Source organism: Lissotriton helveticus, chromosome 12 (assembly GCF_964261635.1).
Source record: "Lissotriton helveticus chromosome 12, aLisHel1.1, whole genome shotgun sequence".
Classification (NCBI taxonomy): Eukaryota; Metazoa; Chordata; class Amphibia; order Caudata; family Salamandridae; genus Lissotriton; species Lissotriton helveticus.
In genome coordinates this window covers 402859766-402881814 of record NC_136073.1, presented here as the reverse complement: position 1 = coordinate 402881814, position 22049 = coordinate 402859766, and the positions used below count along the sequence as shown (strand labels likewise).

General features: G+C 45.9%; 1 protein-coding gene across 4 annotated transcripts in view; it reads right to left on the bottom strand.

Annotated features, from left to right (window-relative positions):
* The window catches only part of CYLD (CYLD lysine 63 deubiquitinase), a 491869-nt gene that overhangs the window by 79222 nt on the left and 390598 nt on the right, over positions 1–22049 (bottom strand). For all 4 annotated transcript variants that reach the window (XM_078670509.1, XM_078670506.1, XM_078670508.1 and 1 more), the window contains one exon: positions 3634–3700. In XM_078670509.1, coding sequence (XP_078526635.1) covers positions 3634–3700 — 67 coding nt within the window. The remainder of the gene's footprint in view (positions 1–3633; positions 3701–22049) is intronic.

Genomic DNA, 22049 nt, shown 5'->3' with positions numbered 1-22049 from the left:
TTTCCTGAATGTCTGTAGTAGGAAGGCCAAAACTAACCCAGATTCACATGGCAAAGACGTTTATTCATCTAAGCCAGGCAGAGCCCCCACAGAAAGTCACCACTCTATAGTGACAACCTCAAACTCAACGAGAGGGGAAGTGGAAAAGCTTCAGGGCAAGCAAAGGACATCTCACTGAGCAAAGGAGGATGGAACGTTTTTCTCCACTAAGATTTAAAGACTGGTTTGGGGGCATGGGTCCTGATTACAGGACACTTAGACTGTCTTTCACACTGCAAATCGAGGAAATCACAATGAAAGCAGCATTGTGTGCTCCCAACATACTGTTCAAATGAACTCCACTAGTCACTCAGTTAAAATACAACCACATACACACACACACAAACTCCCCCACACACTTCCACACCAATGCAGGCAAAGGGTATCAAGATGGATCAGGGTAACAGGGAAAAACAGTCTGCAAATTTCCCCACAGGGGTACAGTTGAAAAGTCTGCACTCCTGGTTTCCAATTATGTTGCCACCACCAATGACCTCAACGATGCTAATGAGGGATTTGTTGACAATCTCACTCAGTTTGGGGGCTCACTTTGAGTAACCACCTTCTGTTGGATTTGAAGCCTCCTAAGTTAACAGGAGGCAGAACGATGGGGCAGGCCAGAAAAAAACACACACAGGGCAGGATGACACAGCTTTTCACAGCCATACAGTGGGACATCGCAAAAAACAATGTCCTATTGCCTTCCGGTTAAGGTATGGCTGTCTGCTGTGTGATAGTGGGCAGAGTGTGCAAGATTTTTTAAGCCAGGTAGTCTCAGGGTATTTATAAAGGGTCTGCTCAAAAGACTTATACAGAACATGGTATTGATACAGGGGCCAGAATAATAACAAGCTGTGCAAAGGAATTGTTGGAGCAATTACATCCTGAAATTGTGCTGTAAAGCAGGAAGTAATGACAGAGATGAGCCCTACAAGAATTAGAAGCAGGATACGTAGATCCAGGTTTCAACCTCAAGTTAATCAGAACAGAATCTGACAGCAAGAGGCAGAGCAGCATGAGGATGAACTCACCTCCTAAAAAGATGAGGATCCAGTCGCTCTTGGTCAGACAATGAAAAACTGTGGATTAAAGGGGTTAGATTAACACAAACCTCAACAGTAATTCTTCCTTTGGGTTTGTGGGGAAACCTGGTGTCAGACTCATCACCTTTTCAAATCAGCTAAGGCAGATGACGTTGGGGTTCAAGCACTCTGTCTGTGGGAGCAGCCCTTAAAGCATAGTCTTCTAACCTGACAGGCCCTAGCCAATTAGGTTGTCCGTGTCCTCCGGTCTTACATCTATTGATGCCCAAGGGCTATCCGACTTCCTTCACAGCTCTCATGCTGCAAAGTACCAATGTCCAGAGCTCTCCTGCTCTAGCTGCAAACAGGAAAGCCGGAAGAAAAGCCATTACTCTCCACTTTCGTGGTTATAGCATTCATTGTGGCTGTGACTATTGGCTGTGTTGCACAAAATTATCCTCTCCGATTTTAGAGTGTCCCCATGCCTACAAATACCGAAAGATACATCACATTTAGATCATACACAATGTAGCAGACACTGCCCCTAGTTTATTTTACCAGAAAATTGAATGTATAGTATTGAGGACCGCTTTATGAAAGGTACAACAGTCCCTAACACCCCTATTCAGGTTAGCCTCTGAACCTTTCCAAAAGATTCCAGGGGGCTGCCTGAGGAAGAGCTAGGGCCACTGTGAATGGTAGCTGCGGTGTAATATCAAAAGTACCACAAACCTTTGTTCGGTGTGAATACAAAGATGGAATAAGCTTACCTTGATGCAACGTTGGACATACCCGAGCCAAGACAAGGCCAGAGAGGTGGCATGGGATAAGTGTTTAGTCTGGAAATTGTTCTTGCCTTGAAAGACTTAAAAGCAGTGGTTGACTAGCTCTGCTCCTTGATGGAATCCCTCTCCCAACAGTGATAGGCACAACCACCCCACATGTAGACACACATGTACACACACACAAGCAGGACTCATTAACCTCTCAGGATGACTTGCATCACCAAGCTCTGATGAAGAGGAAAGCTTTGATAATGCAACAGCGGACTTATACAGCACTGACCATATAGTGAGTTAAACTTAAGGGTGCAGCCAATTGTGTGGGGCAAGAAAAATTCGTTCTCCATGAATTACTGCAGTTCCCACCTGGCAAATGTCCCCTCATCAGACTGCTAGGCAGGATTAGGTACTACTTTCCTTGCTGAATCCCACCAGAAGAAATTGTTAGGCACCAGTGTGTCTTACTAATGTCAAATAAATCTGGGGACTGAATAGTGCCTTGCTTCCACTTTGCCACTGTTTTAATAACATACAGCGCAAGAAAAGGCTACTGCAAGCTACTTGTGACAGAATGCACAAGGCTTGAACACAGAACATTGCAAGATAATTTGAACAAAAAGAAGACATCAGGGAAAAGAGATGAAAAACAACTAGAACTGGGAGAGTGGACCCAAGACAGGGTTGGTGGGCACTGGAGATGCAGGTAAGGAAAAAGAGAAGCAGCAAGGATTCACACCTGCATGAGGGAAAGTAATGTAGCCGAGTTCTGTGTGCATACATATACGTGGTAGCAACCATGAAACTCGTTTGTCATAAACTTGAAAATGTGTTTCCAGATCTTCCATAGAGTAGCAGGCGAGGAAGGATTAGGGCATGTTAAACAATCGGTTTCAAATAAGCTACCAGCCAACTTATTTCCAATTGGTTTCCTGAGGGAAAATATTAGCTCTATGTGTTAAACCATAGCATTTAAATTCCATCGCAAGAATATTGAAGAGATTCTATGTCACTCTCAAATTAGTATTGTTCTATTAACAATTACTCTGAATGTAATTTGTTGACAGTTTTTATTTTACACTGACAGCGCAATTTAAAGTGGCAATTAACCCCTGGCTGCGGCCAGAATTCTGCGTCTGTGCGGCATATTCCGATCGCGGGAGTGGTCATGACGGCTCCCGGCCGTCATCAGCACACGCCCACCGTAACTGATGACGACCGGGAGCCGTCATCAGCACCGAAGGGGTTAATGTGAGCTAGTATCTTTCAATTTTTTTATCTTGTTAAAAGAAGGGGAAATCACTATGCCCTGCAACATTAACAACCACACATGCCGCTAATCCATCAATCTTTCACTACCACTTCGCCCTCCATTACTACTACGTCACTTAATTTTAAACAAGACATTCATCGAAGGTATTGCCCCACTCAACCTAATTAGTTTCATTAGACCTAATTGATTGTTTAATTACCTGAGATTGACTAATCACATATCCCCTATAGTACATGTATGATGATGCTGATCTGTAGCAAAACAATCTGTTTTGAATGTTATAAGTCTTCCTATAACAATAAAAAGGTTCACTAATGTGTATATAACATCACCGCATTGTTGTCTACAAAATGTTGTGTGTATTCAGGCCAACATGCAAGTTCCTTTAACAAAATGTTTAGTTCTCAACAATGTTATCTGTCTATTATCATGCAACAAAAATTGCATCCATAAATGACAAAGATCGCACACTGCGGCATCCAACATGTTTGAAGTGCAATAATAAAAGTAGAGAGATTACCTTATTCGCAAAAGTGGATCCACTCTTAAAATATGATGAAACAATATGTTCAAAAATTCTTCTGGATCTAAAGATTAATACAAAAAGAATTATTGAGGATTTAATGGGAAACAATTGTTTGAGTAACTTGTGATTGCAGCCTGAACCAGCCCCTACACTTTACCTATTGCCCCTAAAGCAGAAAGGAAGACATGTAAGCCAAACAAGACATATATACTAGTTTTCTGATGTGCCCCTAGTACTAAAGTGAGCTTATACATACCACCATTATAAAGGGTAAAGGACTATAACAAAAGCAAGCGCAGCGAGGCAGGGTCAGTCTGGCACACTCACAGCCCACACTCTAGTGCCCGATTCAGGGGCGCCAGGGCCTGCCCAAAATCCGGATGTTACTGCTACAATGAAACAGAAATGCCATCAATACCCGTGCAGTCCCGGCATATTCCTGAAGCTGAGATAATAGATGAGGTCCAGCCAGCCACACCAACTCGACCCCACCGGCAGCTTACTGAACCACGGACTGTGCCTGGCGTCCACCGGAGTAATTCACAGCTTCCTAGAACACACCTGCTTGACTGAGGCAGCCTAATGATGCCCCGGGTGTCCGCCATTGCCGCGGGCGGCGTCCGAGTTGGTTTGCCGCGGCCGGCCACCACCAGCTGGCTCTTGCCGGCCCTTCCCACGAAACAAAAATGTAAGTGCCCAGCCTACCGCCTGATTAGCCACATACAGTAAACACACGTACGCCTATATTTGTATTAATATTAATGTGTTTAAGGTAATTGCGTAGACCACCTGCTGGCTCACACTGTGGCAATCATGAGAATCCACAGGTGCTCGGCCAAGTACGCAGTTACTTGCCTTCTTTTATTTTCTAGGCTTAGCCTGTGCTATGGCTAGGACTGACTTCAAACTCCCTCTGGTTTAGTGGATCTAGAGTCGGAGACAGACTGTGTCTGTGCAACTTTCAACAACAGGAAGAACGCATCAGGCTCAGCGTGAGTGGTGTCGAATGCGCCTTCTGTTACTTTGGAATATTATTCCAGGCATACGGTGCACTTAACTTGACAGCCAAATGATCTAAATGCCCGCTCCAACTTGCTTTCAATGTTTTCTTGGCCTAACAAGTGGCGCTTCTTGCACCCTTGGTGGGCAGAGTAGGCATAAATTAATTTGTTGGTTCAGTCACTGTAAATCACTTTGCCACTCTGTTGTCCCACACGCTGCTACACCAGGCCCCAGACATCATGTTTTCAGCAGACTGTACCTGTCCCAGCCCGCCTGTTCTGTCTGCCACAGGTCGAGCTGAGCCTAACTCATCACAGTCAGTTCACACAGGACGTCACCCCTCCTGACATGACGGAGAAGGACCCTCCTGTCCTGCCAGCCCGTACAGTCTCAAAACAGGTGAGGTCAGCTGCGTGGCACCCAGACCAGAAGCCCCGCACCTCTGAACACAATGCCGGGTGAGATCGGGACTCAATTTGAATCTTCACGGTATCGCTTTTATTTAGGGCCACTGTAAAGCTACTTGAATATACATGTATACATACATATAAGCTTCAAAAAAACATTTAATTCCTTACAGTGATTGCGATTATTGTAACACCAAGGTTTGTTCCAAGGGATATTTCGGGAAGTGATGGCTCGTTATGAGGAAGGAAGGCAGCTAGACAGAGTAATCCACAGCCCCGTTTCTGTCACTCTTAGCTTGTTTCATACTTGACCGACACGTTTAGAAAAGTAATGATGGCCATGTCAGGCAGTTTGTTATGCTATTTGAAAGTTGGTGAAAGACACACGCATAGAATGCTCACCTGGGCACAGAGCTACCATTTACACCTTATATATATTTACACCCATTTAGTTTCACTGGTATTGTAATTGCTGATTTTTAATATTACTTAAGAGGCCTTTTTGTATTTGTGTTTTTTTGTAATGTTTTAATTCTGTAGGGTATACTGTTGAAACAGTACACCCCACAGGACAGTAACCCACTGAACAGAATGGTAATCGAAACATGCAAGATATATCTTGTAGTAGTAAGGGCTGGTCAGGCCTTTTATTCCACTGGGTATTTCTCCACAGCCCTGCTATCTGAGGGGCGGTGCTGGCGCCAGAATAGAACAAGCTGCTTTAGATGGAGTCTGTGTTGAGACAGCAGGTAATAGTGGGAGGAGTAAGTGTAACAGAGATATGGCAAAAGCCTGCCCTGTAAGTAAGGTTACAGCGCCTGAGCTGAGCTCAGCATTGCAGTCACTGTCTGCAATCTGCACAGTGTTGAGTTTAGCATCATTGAGGCTGGCTCAGGCTCCATGCTGGGGCTTCTCTCACATTATAGTGCACTTCCATTTCTGGTGGTTTGCAGCAGTTTTAAGATGTTCTCAGGGTTTCTCGTTGCACAAATGGGTATAATTTCCAATATTTATATGTTTCCCTCATCTACATTGCTTGATTCTGCTTGCAAGAAAGTGTCACTCATAGTCGTTGAATGTCACTCATAATTACACTGAAATTATGAAAATGTCACACATAAGCAAAGTGAAACCTTGGCAGCTATGCAAACCCACCATTTGGTGTCCTATCCAGCCTCTTCTTATGTCAAACGCCTCAGCGGAAGTTCCTCCCATCTTCAAAGGGAGGTGGGCGGGTCACCTGCGAATCTAAAAAATTCTTCAAGCATCAAAAGTTTCCCGATTGGTAAGAAGCTATTTTGTTATGCAGCATAAATCTTTTCTGGATTCACATAATGTGCGCTTATTTTGTAGCAGTTTATTAAACTTGTGGATGGTTGGATGTAGAGGAGTTTGAATTTGTAAATAGGTGTTATATTATTTATTATCCCGCTTGAGCTTCCTTCTTCATTTGAATAGCTACACAATAATGTTTCATAAATGTGTGCACTGATGACTAAGTTGCTGCCGCGGATATGGCTTGCACAGGTATATTTGCTAGAAAGGCTATTGTTGCTCCTTTCTTGCTTGTATAGTGTGCTTTTGGTTTGGAATCTAACTACTCCTGCATTTGAGTGACACAGTCGTGTTGTTTGTAAAATCAATTTAGACATTGTACCCTTTGTCAGTTTTCCCTATGTTGTTGTCTGTAAATGACACAAATAACTGCTTTGTCTGTCTTCCACCTTGCTTTTGTTTTTTCCATATAGTACATGATGGCTCTTCTTGCATCCAGCGTATGTAAAGCCCTTTCCGGTTGATCTTAGGTTCCAGGGGAAAAAACATGGCATTTGAATCAACTGATTATGTGGAAATGTCAAATGACTTTAGGTAGAAATGGAGCATCTGTCCTCATGACAATTCTGTCCCTGTGGATTTGTATGGCTCTTTGATTGTAAGTGCCTGCAGTTCACTCATCCGACGAAGAGATGTCACTGCAATCAGGAATGCTGTTTTCAGGGTGGGCATCTTTAGTTAGGGCCTTGTGTAACGCTCAAAAGGTTTTCTCAATAGCTGGGATAATACCAAGTTTAAAGTTCCATATAAGTGCTGGCACCAGTTTAGGTGGTGCTATCCTTTTTGCTCCCTTTGGGAACCTTTTTATTACAGGTGTTCTGAAGAAACATCTTCCTATATTACCTCTTGTGTAGGCCACTAGTGCTGCTAATTGTACCTATAATGAAGAATATGTAAGTTTGCAGTCTATGAGGTGTGTAAGTTACTTAAGGACTGTTGTGGTCCTAGTGCTGTCCTGTAATAGCCCTTTATTTTGGCACAACTTTGAATAGCTTTCCATTTGGCTAAGTATCACTTCCTTGTTCTTGGCTTTCTTGATTCTCTGAAAACGGACATTGTGTTCTCTGGTAAGCCTAAGTGACCAAATTCTATCTCCACATGATCCATGCTGTTAAGCTGAAACTTTCTGGTTGTAGATGTAGCACTCCTCCTCTGTCTGTTGACAGCAGATCTTATTGTCTTGGTAACTTCCGAACGTTGCCCTGTACCATTTGTATTAGATCTGAGTACCAAGTTTGTCCCGTACATTGAGCGGCAATGAGTATTAATGTCATCTTGGAATGTTTGCATGTGTTTATTACCCTGTGTAACAGAGGGATCGGGAGAAATTTGTATACAAATATAGCCGACCAGTTTATCGACAGAGCACTCTCTTGGAATTATTGGTGTCGATGTCTGGATGCAAAGTACTGGCATTTTGCATTTGCTGGTGTTGCGAATAGATCTATTTCTGGTGTCCTCCATTGTTTGAATACCTCTTTGAGTACTGCTTGGTTGAGTTCAGACTCGTGTGAGGATGAGGCCTGTTTTCGCTTGTTCGCACTGACATTACCTTTCCCGGGAAGATGAATCGCTGATAAGTTTATTTGTCTCCGATTTGCCCATTTCAGATTTCCTGAGATAGTCTTGATAGAACCAGGGATTGTGTACCTCGCTGCTTGTTGAGATAAAACATTGTAGTTGTGTAGTCTGTTTGAACTACAGTTTTTTCTGAAAGGCTTTTGAAACTAGGAACACTGTCCTTAGCTCCAAGACACGGATATGCTGTACTGCTTCCCGCTCCTTCCAAAATCCTCTGACCTCGAGTGCCCATATGTGCCCTCCAACCCATATGTGAGGTGTCTGTGGTAATGGTTACTGTAGGAGTTGGTTGTAAAAAATGGCTTTCCACAGGTAAACATGATCTCTATCACCACAATATTTCCTCCGGGACTCTGCATGACAACCACTAGATCTTCCCAACTTCCAGTGGCTTGTGACCATTGGCTTTGTACTCATTTTTGGATCAGTCTCATAAGTAGCTTCGCATATGAAATGAGCGAAATGCATGAGGCCATCTTCCCCAGTGTTTTCCCCACAGTCCTTGCTGTCAGAGACTGTCCCTTTCGGTAGAGGCAAGTTGCCTGAATTATGGATGCCATTCTCTTCTTTCAAGGGTAAGCCTTTCCCTCTGTTGAGTTTATTCTTGCTCCTAGAAAGATTTTTTCCTTGTCTGGATGTTGAGGATTTTTCCAAATATACTGAAAAAAAACCATTCTGTGTACCGTTGCTAACACCCTCTGTGGGACCTTTTGACATTTGCTGAAAGAGTTTGCTCCTATTAACCAATTGTCTAAGTAAGGATATGTGTGTATCCCTTGTCTTCTTAAGTTTGCTGCCACTGCTGTTAAGCACTTTGTAAACACCCCTGGCGCAGACTTTATCCTGAAGGCTAGTACCTTGAATTGATAGGGTGTGTTGCTGACTACAAAGTACAAGTATTTCTTGTGTCTGTGAATCATTGGGATGTGCAAGAGAGCATATGTTAGGTCTATAGTTGCCATGTAATCTAGCTTTTGTAACTGTGAGATGACTTCTTGCAGAGTTGACATCTTGAATTTTTGAGTCTTTTTTAACTTGATTATGAAATGGAGGTCAAGTACTGGACGTAGAGTTCTGTCCTGTTTTAGAATTAGGAAATATGTTGAGTAATTTCCTTGACTGATCTCTTTCTTGGGCACCCTTTCTATTGCCCACTTTCCCAGCAAATCCTCTACTTCTTTGAGTCAACAGGATGTTTCCTCTTATGAGGACAATTTCATTTGGTCCCTTTGCGGGAGATGTTTTGATCAGTTCTAAGCACTATCCAAATGTTATGATGTTTAGAATCTAATTGTCTAATGTCAGTGTCCTCCACTACTGAAGGCAGTTCTTTATTCTGCGTGAGAGGGTTTGATGACTTGATAACCCACTTCCCAGAGCAAGCTGCTTTCTCTGTGTGGCTGCGCTCTTCTTTATGTACGTCCCCAAAAGGTTTGGCGTCCTTGTGCCTGGTACGGACAGTGCTGTGAATGTTTTGCCATTGTGCAACATTCCATCCATCATCTTGTGTGTAGTGCTGTGAAGGTGCCTGACCTTGGCTTGTGCCGTGAAAACTCTGATGAGAGGTTGTTCCAGGGAGATGTCCTCTTTCTGCAAGTCTTTGGACAGGTAGTGTGTTTCTCACCATAGGCTTCGTTCGATTGCAAAGCTCCCACTGACTTCGCAGTTTAGTTGTCTTTCTTCACCTGCTGAAGGGTTTAATCAACTGGGCTACCGAACAGTTGCTCCCTACTGAATGGAGCAATAACAATGTTCACCTGATGTTCTGGCTTGAACCCAGATATTCTTAACAAGGCACAGCATCTTAGTGTTGTTCAGCCATCATTTGTCGGCTTGCAGCGTCAGCTGAATCTAGTGCTAATCTGAGGCATGTATTCGCAATGTTTTTCCCCTCTTCTGCAAGGAAAGAAGCTCTTTTGCGGTACTATTCAGGCAGGTGCTTCATTAGCTCTGCCATCTCATGCCAGTGTTGGTATGAATTAGAGTTGGCTATTCTACACTGGGTAGCCGCCACTCACTCATGTTTTCTGCCCACCAAATCCATTTTCTTGCTAACCTTTGTCTATTCGTGGTCCCGATGTTATTGGGATGTATGCCCCCTTCCTGGCTGAAGCTGCAATAACAGAGTCCTCTGGGACTGTTCCTCTTATGTATAGAGGATCCTTCCAAGAAAGCTTGTATTTTTTTATATTCCCTCTGTGTGAAAGCTCTGCACACTGCAGCTTCCCTGAAGGCCTCTTTCCCTTGATCAAGAATGCTGGGCAGCAGTGGCAAGAACGGCTTCATGTTTTGAGAAGGCTGGAATATTTCAAGGAGGAAGCAGGATTGTGATTTCTCCTCCTCTAATTGAACTCCATATCAATCAATCAATCAATCAATCAATCAAGACATTTATAGAGCGCACTACTCACCCGTAGGGTCTCAAGGCGCTGGGAGGGGGGGTGCCTTTACTGCTCGAACAGCCAGGTCTTGAGCTCCTTCCTGAAGGAGAGGTGGTCTTGGGTCAGGCGCAGGTCGGTCGGTCGGGAGTTCCAAGTCTTGGCGGCCAGGTAGGAGAAGGACCTTCCTCCTGTTGTCGCTCTTCGGATGCGGGGGACGGCGGCGAGGGCGTGACTGGTCGAGCGGAGATGGCGTTTGGGAGCGTAGAAGTTGAGGCGGCTGTTGAGGTAAGTCGGGCCTTGGTTGTGTAGGGCTTTGTGTGCGTGGGTGAGGAGACGGAAGGTGATTCTTTTGTTGACGGGGAGCCAGTGCAGGTCTCTCAGATGTCCGGAGATGTGGCTGTATCGTGGGATGTCGAGGATGAGTCTGGCTGAGGCGTTCTGGATCCGCTGGAGTCTCTTTTGGAGCTTGGCGGTGGTTCCGGCGTAGAGGGCGTTGCCGTAGTCCAGTCGGCTGGTGACGAGGGCCTGGGTGACAGTCTTCCTGGTCTCGGTGGGGATCCACCAGAAGATCTTCCGTAGCATGCGTAGGATGTTGAAGCATGACGAGGAGACGGCGTTGACTTGTCTGGTCATGGAGAGGGAGGAGTCCAGGATGAAGCCCAGGTTGCGTGCGTGGTCCGTCGGTTTGGGTGCGGTGCCCAGGGCGGGGGGCCACCAGGAGTCGTCCCAGGCGGAGGGCGAGGAGCCCAGGATGAGGACCTCCGTCTTGTCTGAGTTCAGTTTCAGGCGGCTGGTCGTCATCCACTCGGCTACATCTCTCATTCCTTCTTGCAGGTTGGCTCTGGCGGCGGCGGGGTCGTTGGTCAGGGAGAGGATCAGCTGGGTGTCGTCGGCGTAGGAGATTATGTTGAGGTTGTGTTGGCGTGCGATGGCCGCGAGGGGGCTCATGTAGACGTTGAAGAGGGTGGGACTCAGCGAGGATCCTTGAGGGACGCCGCAGATGACTTCGGTGGCCTCTGACTTGTACGGTGGTAGGCGGACTCTCTGTGTTCTTCCGTTGAGGAAGGAGGTGATCCATTCCAGTGCCTTCTCCTGGATTCCGATGTTGCCGAGGCGCTGCACTAGGGTGCGGTGGCAGACAGTGTCGAATGCCGTGGAGAGGTCCAGGAGGATGAGGGCCGCTGTTTCTCCATTGTCCATCAGGGTTCGGATGTCATCGGTGGCAGCGATGAGGGCAGTCTCGGTGCTGTGGTTGGCTCGGAAGCCAGACTGTGAGGGGTCGAGGGATCCATTCGTCTCGAGGAAGGCGGCCAGCTGTTTGTTGACGGTCTTTTTGATGACTTTGGCCGGGAACGGGAGGAGCGAGATGGGACGGTAATTCTTGAGTTCGGTGGGGTCCGCTGTGGGTTTCTTGAGTAGAGCGCTGAGTTCTGCGTGCTTCCAGCTCTCCGGGAAGGTGGCGGTGTCGAAGGAGGTGTTGATAATGTCCCGCAGGTGGGGTGCGATGACAGCGTCGGCCTTGTTGAAGACGTGGTGAGGGCAGGGGTCGGTCGGAGATCCGGAGTGGATGGAGTTCATTGTGCGGATGGTGTCTTCGGTGCTGATCGGAGACCAGGCGCGGAGGGTGGTGGTGGGTGGCGTTGCTGCGGTTGTGGCGTGCGTCGGTTGGATGCTGAAGCTGTTGTGTATGTCCGCGATCTTGTTGTGGAAGTAGGAGGCGAGGGAGTTGCAGAGGTCTTGCGACGGGGTGATGTCGTTGCTTCCGGCGTTGGGGTTGGAGAGCTCTTTCACGATGTTGAAGAGTTCCTTGCAGTTGTGTGCGTTGTTGTCCAGCCGGTCCTTGTATGCAGTTTTCTTGGTGGTGCGGATCAGTTGGTGGTGTTTCCGGGTGGCCAGCTTGAGGGTGGTCATGTTGTCCATTGTTGGTTCCCTTCTCCATACTTTCTCGAGGGCTCGGCAGTTCTTCTTGGAGCTCTTGAGTTCGTCGGTGAACCATGGGGTTTTTCTGCTGCCGGGTCTGCTGGGCGGGGTCCTCAGAGGGGCGAGTTCGTCCGCGCATTTGCTGATCCACTTCGTGAGGTTGTCGGCGGCCTGGCTGGGGTTCGCTGAGCCGGTAGGAGGGTGCTGGCTCAGGGAGGCGGTGAGCTGGTCGGCTTGATCTTGTTCCAGCTTCTTCGGGCAACCTGTTGCTGGTGGTGGTGGATCGTCGTTCTTTTGAAGGTGAAGTGGACGCAGCTGTGGTTCGTCCAGTGGAGTCTTGTGGCGTGGCTGAAGGCGATGTCTCCGCTGGATGAGAAGACGGCGTCGAGTGTGTGTCCGGCGAGGTGGGTTGGGGTGGACACCAGCTGCTTGAGTCCGAGGTTGGCGAGGTTGTCGAGCAGGGTGGTGGTGTTACGGTCGTTGTTGTTCTCCAGGTGGAAGTTGAGGTCCCCCAGGAGGATGTAGTCGGCGGAGGGGAGGGCATGCGGGCTGATGAAGTCGGCGATGTCCTCGCTGAATCGTGTGCGTGGTCCCGGGGGTCGGTAGATAAGCCGCCCTTTTAATTAGCTGACCATACATTGTAATATCTTCCAGATGTGCTGGTTGCGACAGATGTGTCAATTCCATCTTCTGGGGAATCTTTCTTGCCACTGTGTTTCCACATAGTCCGATTTCTCAGAGTCCTGGAACATGCCCATGTCCACTGTATCGGCCCCCTCTACCTCGAGGAAGAATTGATGCTCTTCCTTCTCCTCCTGTTGCTCTGGTGTCAAAGGGGCGGGGAGGAGGGTCTAAATCTGTTACTTCCTTCTCCACCTGTTCAATGGGCATCGAGAGCTTTTGTGGGATTCAAAATTCCTAAAGAGATGCATCAAAATCTTTTTTCTTTTGTATTAGTGCAGCCATTTCTGCTTCAAGACATCTCTTCTTTCTTTTGATTTCGGTGGGTTGTTCCTCAAGGTCTAGCATCGTTGAAGATTTCTTTTCGACATCGAAATATCCTTCAATAAAGTTTCGTACAATGTCTTTTTGGTTGTTTCCCGATTTTTGTCTTCTTTTGACATAGAAACGTCTTGACTCCGATCGTCTTTCGATTTTTGTTGTCTTTTCGGGTTTTTGGCTTCCCGCGATCTCCCTGGTGTGGGACCCGAGGGGTTCTTTTTGTGCCTTCTGGCCTTTCGTCTGAATTTCTCAGCGCCGAGGTAACTTTCGGTGTACTAAGGTCTGTACTTTTAGACTCTCACCCTGAGGTTTTTTCGGAGTTACCAGAGTATTCTATTCTTTCGACTTCTGATGTTTCCCTCTAGATGTTGATGATTCACATCACTGCATTCAAGCCTTCTCCTTCTGTCTCTCTGGCAATGTTACCCTCGTCGTCACTCGACAAACCCAGGTCTTTAAGCGATAGAGTCTGCTTCTGCCCATGCATGGCATAGTGTGCCTTCCTCGGTCTGTCTCTTGCTCTCAGCCTCATTGGCTTGAAATCTGTACAGGCCTGGCACTTGTCACTCTTGTGGTCGAACAGGATGCAAAGTTTACACACCAGTTGGCTGTTCTTTTGTGCGAACTTGTGGTGGCAGAGTTGGAAAGGCGTGTTTTCCATTACACGGAAAAGGGGACCCACTGTCCGGCATTCTCAGATATGACCTTTATGTACGTGATTGACATGGTTTTCCCTGGTAGCTACTTTGTGAACTTCTTCACTGTATTCTCAATTAACTTTGTTCAAACTTCTTTTTCTTCTTAGATTGGAGAGCCTTCAGCGATGCTTCTAGATCCAACGGTGGAAAAAAAGAATCTGAAGATGGAGGCCATGGGTGGGAGCTTCCGGATAAGGCGCATGATGTCAGAGGAGGCTAGATAGGACACCAAATGGTGGTTTCATCAATGATCAAAAGAAAAAAAGAAAAGAAAAAAAAAAAGAAAGGGAGGACTACAAAGAACAGATGCTTACTGGGTAAGTAACACAATCCATTTGAGGCATGTGTGCTGTAAATACACATGCTTTGGGGAACATCCAGAACAACGAGGCTAGAGCCACGAGTTCCGGAAGTCTGCAAGCTGAACAACGATTTGCCTTAACGACGACTTTGCCTTAACCACGCATGTGTGGTTAAAGCAAAGTCGGTCTAGTGTTCGGCATGGGCAGGGAGAGAGGAGTGTCAGAAAGAGAACAGGACAGGTAAGAGGGGTTTGGGGTAGTTTTAAGGGGGTGGGGGTTCGGGTTAGTTTTTAGGAGGTGGGGAATTAGGCTAGTTTTTAAGGGTTGGGGGTTTGGATAGCTTTTAGGGGGTGTGGGTTTGACGTCATTTTTAGGGGGTAGGAAGGGATCGGGGTAGTTTTTAGAGGGTGGGAGGGTTTGGGGTTGTATTTAGTGGGTTTGGGGGGTTCAGGAAGTTTTTAGGAGCATAGGTGTGTATTTAGGGCTCAGGGGGAGAGGGAGTGGGGTGGTAAGCTTAGCCACGGATAGCTGTTTACCATGCATGCCTTTACCAGAAAAATTTGTGGTAAAGCAATTTGTGGTTAAGACACGGTTGTAGAGACTGCATTGTTAAGCTAAATGTTGTTCAGGAATTCATTGTTCCGACATACAACCACATGCTTGGCATAGGGTATATAGCAGTAATCTCCCAAAGCGATGGCTAACCGGTAGGTGATGCAGTTGTTTGGAAAAGTGTCTTTAGCACTGCTTGCCCTACATTGGCTGGTTCATGTGCTAACACATCCACACAATAGTGCTTGGTAAATGTGTGTAGTGTGGACCACATTGCTGCCTTACAAATGTCAGCTATAGGAATGTTACCTAAAAGTGCCATAGATTCTCCTATTTTACGAGTAGAATGTGCTCTAGAAGGTATACAGTTCTTTTAGCTTTAGCATAGGAAGTCTGAATGCATTTAACAATCCATCTTGAAATACCAGATTTAGAGATAGTATTGCCTTTGTGAGGAGTAGCAAATGCAACAAACAGCTGTTTTGTTTTACGAAAATCTTTTGTCCTTTAAATATAGTACAATAACGCTATTCTGACATCGTGTGTGAGAGCTCTTTCTGCTACTGAATCAGGTTGAGGGAAGAACACAGGTAACTCAACTGACTGGTTAATATGAAAAGCAGAAAACACTTTTGGAAGGAATTCTTGGTTGGTGCGAAGAACTACTCTATCTTTATGAAGCTGAAAGAAGGGTTCTTTTAAGGTTGATGCTTGTAGCTCACCAACTCTCCTTAATGAAGTTATAGCAATGAAGGAGTCAACCTTCCATGAAAGAAACTGTAATGGAAAATTGTGTAATGGCTCAAAAGGTGGACCCATGAGTCTTGTAAGCACAATGTGCAGATTCCAAAGTCGTGCAGGAGGTACTCTGGGTGGTATTACTCGTTTAAGGCCCTCTATAAAGGCTTTAATCACTGGAACCTTGAACAAAGATAAATGTTGTCTGTTTTGCAAATATACGGATACTGCCGCAAGGTGCAAACGAATGGATGTGTAGGCTAGATCAGCGCGCTGTAGATGCACAAGGTAACAATTATTATTTTGGATACAGGCATCTAGCGGATCAATATTGCTGTTGTTACAATATACAACACATCTTTTCCATTTTGCTGCATAACATGCTCTGGTGGTAGGCTTTCTTGCTTCTTTAAGAATAGTCCTACAATCTGGTGGCAAATTTAAGAATCCAAACTCTATGACTTCAGGAGCCAAATCGCTAGATTGAGCTCCTTGAGGTTTGGGTGTCTGATTACTCCATGGTTTTGAGTGAGAAGTGTGGAATTGAGATGCAGCTATTGGTGTGGAACCACTGAAAGTTCCAAAACTGTGGTGAACCACAGTTGACGGGGCCATGTAGAGCCATTAAAATCAGTGTGAGGGATGTTTGCCTGAATTTCTGAACCAGAAATGGAAGGAGAGGGAGAGTCGGAAAAGTGTAGGCAAATATCTCTGACCAATTCATCCATAGGGCATTGCCTTTGGATAAAGAGTGTGGGAACCTGGAGGTGAAGTTTCGGCATTTTGAGTTGTCCACTGTGACAAACAGATCTATTTGTGGAAATCCCCATTGTTGCAATTATGAAAGGAGAGCTTGGGGATGAAGTTCCCACTTGTGTATTTGTTGCTGCATCATGCTGAGGAGGTCGGCAATTTGATTGTTCACTCCTGGGAGGTGCTCTGCCAGAAGATGAATTCTGTGATGGATTACTCAACGCCAAATGGTGTGAGAGAGGTGTGACAGTTGCAGAGAGTGTGTCCCCCCGTTTTTGTACATAGTACAAGCTGTCATATTGTCCATGCAGACTAAGAAAAGTTTCCCTATGAGGTGAGACTAAAAGCTTTCGGTGCTAGATACACAGCTAGAAGCTTAGATAGTTGATATGAAGACTGTTGCGCTTGTTGTCCCTGAATTGTCAAATTATGGAGATGGGCACCCCAACCTGTGAGAGACGAGTCTACTGTTTGCGTGATCTGAGAAACAGGGTCCATGAAGGACCGCCCTTTTGTTAAGTTTTGTATGTTCCATCACTGCAGAGAGCGTTGGGTGCGGCTGTCTACCAACATTAGATCTGTCAATTGACCCTGAGACTGATTCCACTGACGTGTTAAGCATTCTTGTAGGGGATGCATGTGTAAACTTGGATGAGGAACTATTGCAATGCAGGATGCCATCATTCCTAAGAGTTGCATGAAAGTCCTGGCTGCTAAGTATTGGTTGATCTGGAACTGTAGTAACAGAGTTTGAATATTTCGAATTCTGGCTGCATTGGGAGAGCCTAGAACTGTTTGAGTGTTTAGAGTCGCTCCCAGACAGGGACTGCATATGTGAAGGCTGAAGATGAGACTTCTGTGTATTGACCACAAAACCCAAGTGGTGGAGTAGGGCTAATGTAGTCGGAGAGTGTTGTAAACATTTTTGGTGTGTGCTGGCTTTGACAAGCCAATCATCTAGGATTGGAAATACATGATTCTGTTGTCTTCTGAGATGTGCTGCCACTACTGCTAGACATTTTGTGAACACTCCGGGAGCAGAAGTTACTCCAAATGGGAGTACCTTGAACTGATAGTGTTTTCCTGCTCTCACAAATCTGAGATATTGGCGATGTGACGGTTGAACCGGAATGTGAAAGTATGCGTCTTAAGCCTAGTGCCAACATAAAATTGCTTTGTTGCAAAAGTTGAAGCACTTGAAGCGTAACCATATGGAAATGTTTGACAGTATGTACAGCTTTAAGATCCACAATTGGCCTTATGGAGCTGTCCTTTTTGGGGATTAGAAAGTACAGAGTAAACCCCTGAAGAACAATAGATACTTACCTGTAATCTGTGGTTCTCCAGTATTGGTGTCTTTCATAGTTTCACATGCCTGAATCATTCCCCGTCGTGGGAGTCCCACAGTAAAAAAAAAAAAGCAATAATATGCATATAATAACCAAAAAAACTTGGTAATAACCAACCAGGAAGTAAAGTAGCCCTAAGCTACCAGAGCAAAAACTTCCACACTTATGACTATCCTAGTCATTTTGTACAGACCAAACTGCAGCCAATCAGGCGACAGCACCCACTAGAATGTTCTCCCCAGAGGCTCGGGCTCTCAGATTTTCTCGCACAAGAGTGAAGCCAACATAATCGTCTGAGGAGCCTCTGAGGGGAGGTGGGCGGGTGCATGTGAATCTATGAAAGACACTAATACTGGAGAACCACAGATTACAGGTAAGTAACTATTGTTCTTCTCCAGTATTGGGGTGTCTTTCATAGATTCACATGCCTGAATCAGAGTAGATAGCAGTACAAACCATAATGCTCATAGACGCTCGTTATATCATAATACATATGCATGCTTTGCAAAAGAGAATAACATGTAAAATAAGCGTCTAAAAAGAGCATAGAGGAGGAGGGAGAACAGAGGCTCACCTTAAGTTAAAAGATTGCTTGTCCCACTGAAGTATCTGCATCACTTGCAGCATCCAAACAGTAATGCCTGGTGAACGTATGCCTGCTGGACCAAGTTGCCGCTCTGCAGATCTGATGGAGAGGCACACCAGCGAAAAGAGCTGTAGAAGAGGAGACCGCTCTTGTAGAATGTGCCCATGGCAAAGATTGTAGAGGTTTTCCCGCTTGTTGAGGACACAGATTGATTGCTGAGGACACCCAGCGGGCTATGGTCTGCTTGGATACAGTGTATTCTTAACGTAGCCTTCCGTATGCTACAAATAATTGATCTGTCTTTCGCAATGTTGCAGTACATTGGAGATAGAATGTGAGACATCTCCCGATGTCTAGGGAATGCAAGGTTTTTTCCGCCGCTGTTTGTGGATTAGGAAAAAATGTCTTTAGAATCACTGGCTCATTAAGATGAAAGTCAGAGGGAACTTTAAGCATGTAACCTGGATTGGTACGAAGCACCACTGAATTTGAAGTGAATTGTAAAAAAGGAGACTTGATGGTGAACGCCTGAATGTCGCTGACCCTACGTGCCGACGTCAGTGCCAAAAGTAGAGAAACCTTCCATGAAAGAAACTTGAGATCCACTTTATGAATAGGTTCAAAGGGTTGACGCATGAGCTGGGCGAGCACCACATTTAAATACCAGGATGGAGGTGGACGTCGAATAGAAGGAAACATTCGGAATAGACCTTTAAAAAATTGTTGGATTATTCTAGCAGAATAAAGAGAGTTAGAGCCATCTTGACGGAACCTGGAAATGGCTGCCAAAAACACCTTCAGTGTGGAATTAGATAAGCCTGATCTAGCCAAATGAAGAAATAACGGCAAGATCTCTTCTGGTTTAGCATGAATTGGATGTAAATTGGCAGAGTGACACCAGGTACAGAACCTTTTCCATTTAAGTTTGTATGTCTTAATAGTGGCAGGCTCTCTAGCATTGGCTAAAACCTCTTGACAATCCTCAGGGATATCTAAATGGGTGAATTCAATGTGTTGAGGAGCCAAGCTGCTAATTTCAAGGAAGCTGGGTCCGGGTTTGACAAATTTGACCCCCTTGCATAGTCAGAAGATTCGGTATTGATGGAAGCTGGATGGGATCACACTCCGAGAGGAGGAGAAGCTTGGTGAACCAATATTGGCGAGGCCGCCTGGGCGCAATGAGAATGAGGCGACACGGATGTCTCTTCATTTTCCGGATCACTCTGGGAACCAAAGGAATTGGAGGAAAGGTGTATGCATATATCTGAGACCAGTTCATCGAAACCACATCCCTGCATGAGTCCTTGTGGGGAATCCAGCTTGCAAAGTGTAGGTATTTTTTGGTTCTGAATTGTTGCAAACAAGTCCAGGTCGGGGTGACCCCACTCTCGAAAGACTCGGTCCAGAGTTGGTTGATGGATCTCCCATTCGTGATTGGATATTGCAGGATCTGCTGAGAGAATCCGCTAGTACATTGGACATCCCTGGAACGTGAACTGCTGAAAGATTTATCTTGTGATCCAGAGCCCAATCCCAAATCTCCTGGGCATGCTGAGTAAGAAGGGCCGATTTTGTACCCCATTGCTTGTTTAACCGCATGCGCGTTAGCGGTTTTCCCGCTGTGTGCTGCGTTTTAAAAAAAAACACGTTACATGACGAGCTCAGCTCGTCATGAGCGTACGAGCGTCGTCACTCATGACGAGCTGAGCTCGTCATGAGCGTGGAAGGGGTGAAGTAATGCATACTTGTTGTATTGTCTGTCCTCATTAGAACTGTGGACCCCTTGATTACTGCTCGAAAGGACTTCAAGGCCAGAAAAATAGCTCTCAGCTCTAGCAGATTTATTTGCCATTTCTTTTGTTGCTTATTCCACTTTCCGTTGACAGTCATTCCCCGAAGGTGTGCCCCCCATCCTTCGAGGGAAGCATCCGTGGTGATGGTATAACTTGGCACTTCCGTCAGGAATGTACATCCTTCTTGCAAATTTTTCTTTTGAATCCACCAGTAAAAGGCCTCTTTCTGACGGTAAGTTATGCTGATCCTGTCGTCGAATGACCCCGAAACCTGAGTTCCTCTTGTAAAGGTCTCATTCGGAGACGACAGTTGGGTATCAGAGGGATGCAGGATGAGATCATCCCTAGAAAGGATTTGAACATCCGAACTAAAACGTACTCTTTTTGTTGTAAGAGGATAGCCATCTTGCAAATCTTGAGCTGCCTTTCTTTTGAGACGAAAGCCTGAGTGAGCTGAGTGTCTCGTGTGGCTCCCAGAAACGACTTTCTTTGTGACGGAGTTAGATGGGATTTTTCGAGATTGATTGAGAGACCCAGAGAATGGAATAGTGACAGGCATCTTTGAACATACACTCTTGCTGTTCCCAAAGAATTGGCCTTGTTAAGGCAATCGTCCAAGTATGGAAAAATGTCAATGCCTTCCAAGCGAAGATGCGCCGCCACTGGAGCTAACATTTTCGCGAACACAGGGGGCGCTAAACGAAGTCCAAATGGGAGAACCTTGAATTGAAAATCCCTGCCAGCCACTGTGAATCTTAAGAACTTTCTGTGCCTGGGAAGGATTGGTACATAAAAATAAGCATTCTGAAGGACGAGGGTGGCCATGTGATCCCCTTTCTAAAGAAGCTGGAGGATTTCTTGCAGTGTTAACATCTGGAAGGATAATTTTTTGAGGTATTTGTTGAGGGCACGCAGGTCGAGGATAGGGCGCCATTCTCCTGACTTCTTGCGTATAAGGAAGAACCTCGAATAGAACCCTCTTCCTTTTTGCAATTGAGGAACTTTTTTGATTGCTCCTTTCCGAATCATTACATTTATTTGGGAGAACAGCTCCTTGAGGTGAGCTGGTGGTGGAGAATTTGGAGGGATTTTGACGAATTCTTAAGTGTGGCCTCTGGCCACTACATCCAGGACCCACCTGTCCGTGGTAATTTTGGACCAATTCGAGAAGAAATGGGATATTCTTCCTCCAACTTTCGACCTTGGGATGGGCAGAGGTGGATGCAGGTGGTACGTCTCATTGATTCCTGGAGGAATCTCGTCCCCGGTAAGGCTTCCTTTTTCCTTGCGATTAATTGGTACCTCGCTGTCCGTATGTTTGCCATTTATACGGTTGATACCACTGGTTACCTTGCGAGGACGGGTACGAGCGTTGCTGGGAGTAGCCCCCTCTACTGGAAAAAGATCCACGTCCTTTGGCACCACGAAAGGACGATTTACGAAACTGCAGGCTTCCCAGCGACCTTGCAGTTTCTGTATCCTTCTTTAGGGCCTCATCAATATGCTGGCCAAAGAGAAACTCCCCATTATAAGGCATATCGATGATCTTAGCCTGGACCTCCTGGCGAAAGGATGTTGACTTCAGCCAAACCTGCCCTCTCAGCACTGCTGCCCCTGCCAATTGCCGGAAGCCTGTAGATGCCACATCTACTGCTGCGTCAATCATCTCTGCAGAAGTGCACTCTCCTTCATGCAATATTTTTCTAGCTTCTGATCTTTCAGGCTCTGGAAGCTTTTCAAAATATGGTGAGATATCTGACCACATTTGTCTATCGTATCTCCCCAATACTGCTAGGGAGTTTGCAGCAAGGACAGTAGTTGCAGCTATCGTTGAAACTTTTTTGCCAATGGGGTCCAGACGTCTGCCATCCCTGTCAGGTGGAGTGGTTACTTGTGAATATGGGTTTCTGGCCCGTTTTTGGGCCGCTTGGGTGACGACTGACTCAGTCTTTGATTGTGAGGTGAGAGGTGCCTTATACTTTTTGTCTACACGTGGCAAGACTGCAGGTAA